This window comes from Lutjanus erythropterus, chromosome 6, assembly GCF_056507025.1.
Source record: "Lutjanus erythropterus isolate fLutEry1 chromosome 6, fLutEry1.hap2, whole genome shotgun sequence".
In the NCBI taxonomy this organism is placed as follows: domain Eukaryota; kingdom Metazoa; phylum Chordata; class Actinopteri; order Lutjaniformes; family Lutjanidae; genus Lutjanus; species Lutjanus erythropterus.
Window position 1 is genome coordinate 3,282,302 of NC_139322.1, and position 10,391 is coordinate 3,292,692.

The window sequence follows — 10,391 nt, forward strand, 5'->3', positions numbered from 1 at the left end:
TTGAAGAAATGCCATGAAAGTTGGTTCTGTGTGAGGTGCAATTATTTCCAAAGGCTCAGTAATAAGTTACTTTACCTCAAACAGACATTTTAAAGGCATTTTTCATGCACGCGTGACAAAATGACACAACGAAAAAATGTTAATCAAAACAGATGTGGCCAAAGAAGCATGGGAGTTTTTATTTATTTAATTCATTTTTCCTTTCACAAGCTTATTATGACATGGATGTAATCAGGGTGCCAGTCTAAAACTTAGCTATTTTCTATTCTATTTTCTATTGATTATTTTTTCAATTATTATCAAAATATTTGGTAATTAATTTCATACTTGATTTATAATCAATTTATTGTTTCATTATATATTGCAGAATTTTAAGGCAGTGTCTTATAGACGGGGTTCAGTCAGATTACTTTGAAATGTAGTCAGTTACTGAATACAAATTACATTTTTTGTAAATAATAGCGGAATCCATTGGATTGCAAAAAAAAATGCAATGTAATTTAAATACATTTTACTTACATTACTTTTGGATTACTTCATGTCAAGTGATGTAAATTTCACATTTTTCAGGTGTAATCTGGGCTGATTATAGTTTCTTATTTTTTGTAATCTGATTACATCCTGATTTGATTTAAACCATTACTGCCCAGCCCTGTTTTTAGAGGAGCCCTGTGTCATAAACCCAGTTTTGATACGTTCATATTTCAGGTGATATTACACTGACATGCTGCATGTCGTCAACTAAATTTGTCTTTAATCAAACACTTAGCAAACATGATAAAGTTTAACAGGAAAAGTAGGTCAAATCACCAGATAAGAGGTGCTTCACCTTTGACCTACTTCACAGCATCCATTACCCATAAATCCTCATTCCTCAACACGGATCGGTTACATTAAACGCAGTTTGACGGAATATAACGTCCCTCGTCAGTATTTGCGAAGCTGTAACGTGAGAAAATAAACAACACGTCGCTCACTGTAAGCCAACAAACCTTAAAAAATATTACGCTAAGAGAATCTTTTCTCCTACACAACTACAACTCCCACAGTTCAGTGCGTGACTTCCAGTTCCGGGGTCGGTGACCATCGTCCTGCAGCAGTAGAAAGGTGAGGTAAATGTTTGATCTTGTGATGTTTTCTGTACTTCTGAAGTTATTAAAGTCTTTAAATATATTCGGTAAGACCCCATGGAGCTACACAGCACATTATCTGTTTATTAAAGAATGAAAAAGGCGGATTTTTCTTTATTTAGAGACAGAGTATCAGAGTCCTGAATAAAAATGCAGACAGAATAACTGTTGAATGACTGTCAGTACAGCTTCTGTGTAACGTTAGCTAAAACAGCAACCTACCCTTTGATTAACAGCTTATGAATGTGTATTTTACTGTTGTAATAATGTCTGTCAGAGCTGTAAACTTTAGCGAGTAGTTAGCTAGCAGGCTAACGTTAGCTTTCTGTTGAACATAAGTTTCACTGAATATTTTGATCCACAGTGAAACCACTGCAGACTGAACACTGCTGGTTTGGATTTAGCGGAAATTGTGTTATAGATGTAGAGTCTGAGGGTCACACTGCTGAGATTAACTGATTAAAGATGAGGGAAGTTTAAGGCGTCTCAGCAGGACAATATATGGTTATGTCATTACTTTACTAATAGTGTTTATGAGCTGCTGTCTTTGCTTATGTGCCTTATTTCTATGGATATATACCCCTGTATAGACATGCCATCAATCCAATCTGTGCTAGGGCTGAACAGGTTTGAAAAAATATCAAATTTCGATTATTTTGATATTGCAATTGTGACATGATTGCAATATTAGAGGTAATGATAATTTATACAGCATTATTCTTATCTTTATTGAAAAACATGTCAAGACATCTCTGCCTAATGACATTCATTAATTCAAAGTTTTTTGCACACATTTCAACTGCAGAAAGCCATACTGCAATTTCGATAACATTTCGATTCAGTGTGCAGCTCTGCTCAGCCCCCAACCAGTGGCCAGATTTTGCCCAGGGGCCTCAATTGAGCACTGATCTAGACTTTAGAGAGCTCCTCCCAGAAAACTGAACATCACATGTAAATTCTGTGAAGTGCCCCTTTAAGTCAGACCAAGCCTGAAAGCAAACATTTGAGCCTGAGTTTACTTTCCGTCTCGTTGTTGTTGTTGTTGTTTCAGGTTAATGTGTGTGGATGTAGTGTCTGTGGAGCTGTGATGCCCCTGGAGGTCAGATGGCCGTTCCCACAGTGCCCTGCATTACCATGGAGGATCTCCAGCTCGCTGATCATGGGCATGGTGGGCACCTATTCCTACTTCTGGACCAGTAAGTTAGAATAAATTTATACACGCCATACACACCAACTGGAATATTCTTACTGTCTAACCAAATTGCACACAACTTTTCACTTCACTTTCACTTCTTCTTTCCAATCTCTCCATCTTCAGAGTACATGAACTACTTGACAGTCCACAATCAGGAGGTTTTATTGGACCTGATTGACCAGAGGCCCTCTAACACACCTCTCATCACTCTGTCCAATCACCAGTCATGTATGGACGACCCACATATCTGGGGTAAGGACAGACGCAGCCTCTGAAATCAGCTGTACACAGTGACATCAGTGAAATAACAACCTGTGTTTTGTGACAGGTGTCCTAAAGCTCAGACATCTGTGGAACTTCAACAAGATGCGGTGGTGAGTTTTATCATCTCTACCCCTCATTCATTCATTCATTTGTTTTGATTTTTCTGATGATAATAATGTGGACTTTTTACTTGTGTTCGGACAGGACTCCAGCTGCATCTGACATCTGTTTCACCAGAGAGCTGCACTCACGATTCTTCAGCCGTGGAAAGTGTGTTCCCGTCTGCAGAGGTGAGTCTCTGTGAGCATTATTCCCTTCAACTCTGTCTCAGAGCCTGTTCAGGCTGGAAATTAACATGTAAGAAAAGCATTTATGACATGAAATGTGTGCGTCCCAGAAGACCTCAGAGTGTCTGCCTGAGCCAGAGCCTATCTGCTCTTCATAGCAGCATAGTTGTGTCTTTTAGGAAAGACACATCTTAATTAGGGATGCACTGATCTGAAAATTCTGACCGATACCGATATCCAATATTAATATTGCTGTTATAGCCGATAACCGATATTTACCGATATCAATATATATATATTTTTAAAAAAGTTTCTGAGATGATAAAATTTTGTACTGATTGAAAATCGTGCAAACTGACTTTTTGAATGTCTTCCTTTATTTTCAAAACAGAATCAATCCTGTGCTGCCTTTGCGTCACTGACACTGTCAGATGCCCAAACAAATACGGCATGGCCAAATATCCCTCCCCCTCCCTCTCCCCCTCCCGACACACTTACACAAATAGCAACTAGACGGATATAAACATCGGTTGATAATATCGGCCCAGTTTTACTCATCGGACTGATGCCGATATGTTAAAAAATGACAAATATCGGCCGATACCGATATTAATGCCAATATATCGTGCATCCCTAATCTTAATGTGTTGCATTTATGCCAAATTTACAAGAAGGCATCATTTTCAAGAATTCACAGTGGGCGTTTCTCTCCCCCACTCTGCATGCAAATAAACATGTTTGTCAATTTGCGTCGTTTTTAACCAGTTGTTCAGCAGAGGCACCCTGAGCCATGTTACTTTCACTTTAATTGTTCTCTGCAGGCGACGGTGTTTATCAGAAAGGCATGGATTATATTCTGGAGAAACTCAACAAAGGAGAATGGGTGCACATTTTCCCAGAAGGTGTGTTAAGCTGACTCATCACATTTCACTCTACTTATCATCTTCACCTCTTTTTTTTTGTTGTTCTTTTTGATTTAGTTTCAGTATTGTGGAGCTCTTCTTCTCTTGTTCTTCGTTCAACAGGCAAAGTCAACATGACGGAAGAATTCATACGGTTAAAATGGGGTGAGTACAGCGCATGTTTTTGAGTGTTGCCATGTTGATGACGATAAACAATATAAAAGTGCGCAGCGTACACAGTAAGAATGTACATGACGGATGTGTGAATGCAGAGTGATTGTTTACCTTTAAGTAGGTGTTGTGTTTGTTTTTAACAGCTGTCAGTGTGAAAGTGTTTCAGATTATTTGTGGTCTGTGTTTCAGGTGTGGGTCGGCTAATATCAGAGTGTTCCCTTAATCCCATTATCCTGCCGCTGTGGCATGTGGGTGAGTAACCCACCGCCACAGGACACACACCTGAGATGACAACACATTATCTCACATGTTCTGCTCTTTCATCACTTTCATTTTAAAAATGGACTCTGCTCCACTGTCGATGGTGGAACCTGTCAGAAAGAAAGAGAACAGAAAACCATGTTCCCCAGATTCATATATAGCATATAATGGGTACATGACAAAGGGTCCTATGTTCCTCATATATATGAATGTATATAGTATATAACAGGTTGGGGTTTAGCGTAGAACATAGGACTTTAGAGTCATACGACTTTGGGAGCATAAGATGTTGGGAACATGGGATCCTGGAACATAGGACTTGACAAACAGGACTTTGCAAATTTAGGACATTGGGAACATAGGTCTCTTGGAACACAGGACCCTGGGGACGTAGGACTTTGGGAACTTAAGACACAGGGAGCATCAGACTTGGGGAACATAGGACTCTGGGGACTTTGACCGTGGGGCATAGAACCTTGGAAATGTAAGACTTTGGGAAAATAGATTTCAGGAACTTAGGACCCTAAGGAAATAGAACCTTGGGAAGATGAGACTTTGGAATGTAGGACTTTTGGAACGTAGGACCCTGGAAACATCCGACCTTGGGAACTGAAGGCTTTGGGAACATAGGACTTTAGGAGCATAGAACCTTAGGAACATAGATCGGGTCCCTTTCATTTGTTCTAATTGTTTCAGGCAGTGTTTTTGGGCATTTTCTGTCTTTTTTTGAGAGATTACGGTCGATGATGATGACAGGTGATGAAGGGACAGATAGATGTGCACAGTAGAGTCAGGTCTGTGATAATCTCTATTTTTCTTATCGTCAAAGAATCCCCTGAGCAGATCCAAACAACACTGAAAATATCTACTGACAAGTGTTGTGTGTATAAAAACCTGATAGGTCTTGATGTGTCACAGAGCTCCATTGTTGTTCAGACACTATTAAAAACATTTCACTGTTGCACTGCCTGACATGTTCCTTCATCACCATGAACGCACACACTGCAGTTGATGCAGTGCAGATGATTGTGACACATTGTCCTGTTGCCCCAAGTACTTAATAGAGCACCAACTTTTTTGTCCACTGGCCAAATGGCCACTGAATGTTCAGATTTTACCAGAAACTTAACAGATTCCTGTTTTTTTTTTGGGATGGAGTAGAGAGAGCATTTGGCTGGTGCTTTTTGCTCCCTGACACCAACTGTAGATTAATCCACAGCTGAAATAACTACAGTGAGTTTTAGATTAAATAACTCCGCCAAGTAGCTGTCCTTCTGTTTGATCTACTTTATTCTTAGGTTTGAGTGACGTTCTGCCAAATATGAAGCCCTACGTTCCTCAGACTGGCAAGGTAGGAACACGTCATCTAATCTCACCAGCAGTAATTTCATATTTTGTTTTTCCTGAGTTTTGGTGACCTGTAAGCGACCGCAGTTGTAACTGGTGGTTTGTTTCCAGAGAATCACAGTCCTGGTGGGGAAACCGTTCAGCGTCAAAGACCTTGTTGAATCCCTCCGAGCTGAAAACAAGAGCCAGGTGAACATGAACACACCAGGCTGGACAGTAACATAACAGCTCAGTAACAGAGCTGCTTATGTATGCATTATGTATCATCATGTAAACATTTATTAGTTATAATCTTTTGTTCTTTATTTTGCTCAATTTTGTAATTCTGTTGTTATATGACCAGCACCAGAGTAATCCCATAAATGTGCATCTTTTAGCTTTTATTTCTGCTCATGCAGTCCTTTTCAAGTTTTTCCACCTGTTTGCATGTTTGCCCCTCTTTGTTTGGAGTATGAATTTGACAGGTGGCCAAACTCTTTCACAATTTTACACAGTCAGTTCTTACACATTCCTCCTTTCTAATGAATTTCTAGTTTGCATTACTGGTCACAATGATGATAGGTTAAAGTACCAAATACCGTATTCATAAATGTGTTTTTGTGTTTGGAGAAGAGCGCTAAAAAGTGCAAAATGTTCTTTCTTTTTCAGTTGGAAATGAGGAAGACCTTGACTGATTTCATCCAGGGGGAGTTTCGGAGCCTGAAAGCCCAGGCCGAGGCCCTGCACGGGCAGATCCAGACCAAATCCTGAGTGCCAGCCGTCCTGTTTTTACCTGCTACACTCCTCACAACCAACAAGACTGATGATCCTTTACCCTAAACTGAGGGTAATACCTTTATGACAGGAAGCCCACACACACACAGAGGACTGTTTTTGATCACTTGTATTTTGGTATCCTTTCCTTTTCTCCACTGGATCACACCCACCTCCACCCTGAGGGGTCATTGAGTCATAACAAGCGTTTGAATGTTTTGAGCAACTTTTTTTTTTTTAAGTGCTGTTATGGGATCATGATCGCATTCGAGGTTCATTTCCAGTAATGCTGTTTCAACATCCTTTGTAGTTGTTTAAAAGCAGGAAAAAAACATGATGTTTTTATTTAATATGGCGAGGAATCCTTTTGCTGTGATAGTGTCCAATCTGCTGCCACATAAAACACAATAAGCAGTTTAGAAAATAGATTGATGGATGATTGAGTTACTTTAATTAATACAAATCAATGCAGTGAGGGTCAGAGCAGTGAAAGATTTTGAATGTTTGTAGCTACCAGACCAAATTTCTACAGTTGACTGGACATCAAGTACTGTCAGCGTTACTCATGCAGCTGTGTTTCAGTTGTGATCCCATGGGTATCATCATGTGTCCTAATAATTACACCAATATTGGAATCACTCCACGCTCCTCAATTCATGTGCAGTGCCAACGCAGGATGTAATGTGTCCTTTACGTAGCGACAAGATCCAAATTGAGTTACAGCTGCAACATCTTTCCCTAATCTTTAAGTTTAAATTTTGGATTTCTGAAGTGCATTTGTATGACGTACTCATCTCTGTATTACCCACAGTCAACACACCCCAGTTTGGAGAAGCAGCAGGAGTACAAAGCTATGCAATGTACTGCTCTGGAAAGGGTCAGTGGCAACAAGTATTTAGACACCTAAAAAAAAAAAAAATCAATAATCAGTTTGTCCGGGTGTTTACACTGAGCACAGCATGTCTGCACCACCAGTGTTTGCTGACCAATAGTACATTTCTCATACACTGACTAAGGAGAAGTACCTCATACAACCACACTTCAAAAACCCCCAGACCAATCGCTTTCCAGTCTCCTCTGGTAACTGGTGATAACAGCAAACATTCGTTGAGCGGTTACTGTATCAGAGAAACAACAGAAGAGCAGCTGGTGTTTCTGTTTGCTGCACCGCCAAACAATCTCAGGTTGTTTTCATAAAGAAATTAGTCAATAATCAACCCTTTTTTATTCATGCCATGAACAACCACAACCTGACTTCATGCTCCACGTGGCAGAATTATTTTTCCACACAACAGCAGAGCACATTAACAGGAGTTATCTTGTTGAGGAGTTTGAAGTGTGCAGCTGTGTAATATTTAAAATAATCTAAGAATGAATGTTCGCTGTGCATGCTAACCTTTGTGACAAATCTATTATATTTCCTTTAGGAATGTGCACGACTAGTCAATTAAACCTTGTTGCCCTCGCTAGTCGGTACCAGAAATACTAGTGGGTCAAACTAATTCTTATTATTTTATTAATGTACAACACAAGTTAACTGTTGCGTAAAAGATGTTACGCAGCCACCCATCACTAGCCAGGGGTTAATTCTGAGATGTGAAGCTATGAGGTGAAAAGTGAGACAAAGACGACATCTCATAAAACCAGCTTTGGTTTGTTGGTATTTTGATCTAGACACTGAAAATAAGGTTGTACATCAGATGTGTCAGAATAAACTGGTGTGTAAACATATTCAGCACAGACATGTGGTTGTAATCTGCAAGGAGAGCAGGCTGCTGCTGGTGTTAGCACTGCTAACGTTAGCCACACTCAGAAAACCAATGTCAGGTTGTTTACCGCCCTGAGTGTTTATTTATCTTAAGAGTAGTCAACTAAATTTACATTTCTGCTTAAGAGATGGGGAAATAAGTTGTAAGAAACATCCCAGGTTTCCTTTGGGAGCCACCCTGAGTTTGATCTGAGTGAGCAGCAGTAGTGAAAAATATTAACATGTTAAATTACTCCAAGTCTGATCCGGCTGCAGGAGAGTGAACAGTGAGGCTGATATCAGTGGCATAAAATGACAGTAACAGTAACACTTGACATGCTGCACCATTTCCTGCGAAGCATAGGAAGACAATTTAAAGCTACCACAAGAAGTTTTTAACTGGTTATGAAACAGTCAGAAGAACAGACTGTTGCTATAGACGCAGTTGTGATCATAGACTCTAGAGGAGCAATAAAATAATTTTTAAATTGACAAAATCAATTTTAAATCAATATTTTGTGTCAAATTATTGATTTATGTAATAAGCACGATAATGTACAATTAGCAGGTCATTATTGTGATTAAACCCCTTAACTATGATCCTGTCTGGGTTTATTTCATCATAATTATCCTTTACATAGTTATTCAAAGTTACAGTGAGTAAAACATTAGCCAGTTAAAAGGAGGCAAAGGAGACTTTTTCTTATTTAAATCATTTTATTTTTGACATAACATTTCATTTTATTTGGTTATGGTGGTGGAAACACTACCACTTTTGTCCACAGGGGGGCTTCAAAATCAACACATTATCAAAGTTCCTTGTAGTAGCTTTAAATCTGGCAGGCGTTGGCGACTCCACCACTAACAGTGAGAACTACTATAGAAAGATTTGATGGAAATTTTTAAACTTAAAAATTTTAGTTCCCTGACCCTAACCTTAACTCAACTGTAGTTTATTTACCATGCAGGTGATTTTTCACTAATCGTAACTGTATCATAGCTGGCATGCAGAGATATGAATGAATGAAAAATGTTAAAAATGTTGGCATTGGATGTAAAATAACAAACAAAAAAAAGTTGCATCTACCTGTTACCTCATTGTAGGAGTTTTTCACACAAAGCTGCTGTTTAAATACTAAATATTAGTAGGCAGTCTGCCTCTCTGTGCACATAGATAGAGGTTTATTTGTAATTTAATGAAGTTAATCAGGAAGTCAGCGGTGTCCTGCATGGTAAACTTTTCCAGCTGTCATCAGAAAGAAGCGTGCAGAGTAAATTATAGTTAGGATAGTATTATTTTAATTCTACTATCATATTTTTTGCTTTTATTGCGTCCATGCAGCTTTAAATCAGTTGTCATATTGTAACCTCACCACGTGCCCTGCCCTCCTCTCTGTTATCTCTCTTGTACATTCAAATCAACTTCAATTATGATTTCATAGACATTGTACTTGATTTTTTTGTGAGATTAAGTATTAAAATGCAAAGTTTTCTGTAGTTCCTTTTCACCCACTGGGTGCAGCCCCATCACAGATGTATGTAACTTATTTTATCACAGATCAGAGGCTTTTATAAAGGAGGAAAGGCCACAGCTGAGTGATCTGTGGTTATTTTATAAATGTTATCGCCTTACTGTGATTGCCACTCTTTCCTACTGTACAGTATGTGAACACCAATAAAGTATCTGACTTTTTCTAAATTATAACTTTTTTGTCTTTGATAGAGCTGCTGACATGTTGACACATGTTTAATGATTCTTGTAATATTATTAATATATAGCATTATATTATTAATAATTAATTGCATCAGCTGGACAGTACTGCTTAATTTAGATCATTTTAGGTACTTTATATTTTGGAGATATTAGCTATCGAGATGTCTGCCCTCTCTCCAATATAATGGAACTAGATGGAACATATGGGAAGTCTTTTCTTTACTGTCTGGCAACCGGATCGCCGCACAGGAAGTGTGCACCACCTCGTGGACGAGAGGCTCGTGCTTGTTACAGCGTGTGATATAAACATTAATGGCGTCCTCAAGTGAGCTGTAACCTGTCATCCATGGGTGGATGCAAGTTCTGCACTTCTGTGTAGATGGATAAATAAAAATATGTAAATTATAATGTATGTTTAATTTTGATCTGGAGCCTAATATGTGAAAAACACACAGACAACCTACACTATTTTAAGCCATTTTCTTTTTTCTTTACTTTTTTTTACTTTTTTTTACTGATTTTTCTCTTTTTTTCTAATCTTGTTATCTCATCATAGACTGTATTATAAGGCATTTAAGTACAGGCTTTTTATTTAATTCATTGCTATTGTAATGAGA

General features: G+C 38.6%; 1 protein-coding gene across 2 annotated transcripts; it reads left to right on the forward strand.

Annotated features, from left to right (window-relative positions):
- Nucleotides 1–1,043: 1,043 nt before the first annotated feature.
- tafazzin (tafazzin, phospholipid-lysophospholipid transacylase) lies at nt 1,044–7,281 on the forward strand. 2 transcript variants are annotated; one of them, XM_084720246.1, is made up of 11 exons: nt 1,044–1,107; nt 2,182–2,326; nt 2,449–2,577; nt 2,654–2,699; nt 2,794–2,879; nt 3,698–3,778; nt 3,902–3,943; nt 4,142–4,204; nt 5,512–5,564; nt 5,672–5,749; nt 6,209–7,281. In XM_084720246.1, the coding sequence occupies exons 2-11, from the start codon at nt 2,218–2,220 to the stop codon at nt 6,308–6,310; spliced, it is 789 nt and encodes a 262-aa protein (XP_084576372.1). In that variant the 5' UTR covers nt 1,044–1,107; nt 2,182–2,217; the 3' UTR covers nt 6,311–7,281. The 2 variants fall into 2 exon arrangements, with proteins under 2 accessions (XP_084576372.1, XP_084576373.1); XM_084720247.1 differs by having other exon boundaries at nt 1,092–1,112.
- The last annotated feature ends 3,110 nt before the right edge of the window (nt 7,282–10,391 follow it).

Coding starts and splice junctions, on each gene's coding strand:
- tafazzin (XM_084720246.1), top strand. CDS start 2,218: ATGCCCCTGGAGGTCAGATGGCCGTTCCCACAGTGCCCTGCATTACCA. Junction 2,327..2,448: donor CTATTCCTACTTCTGGACCA/GTAAGTTAGAAT, acceptor CTCCATCTTCAG/AGTACATGAACTACTTGACA. Junction 4,205..5,511: donor CCTGCCGCTGTGGCATGTGG/GTGAGTAACCCA, acceptor CTTTATTCTTAG/GTTTGAGTGACGTTCTGCCA.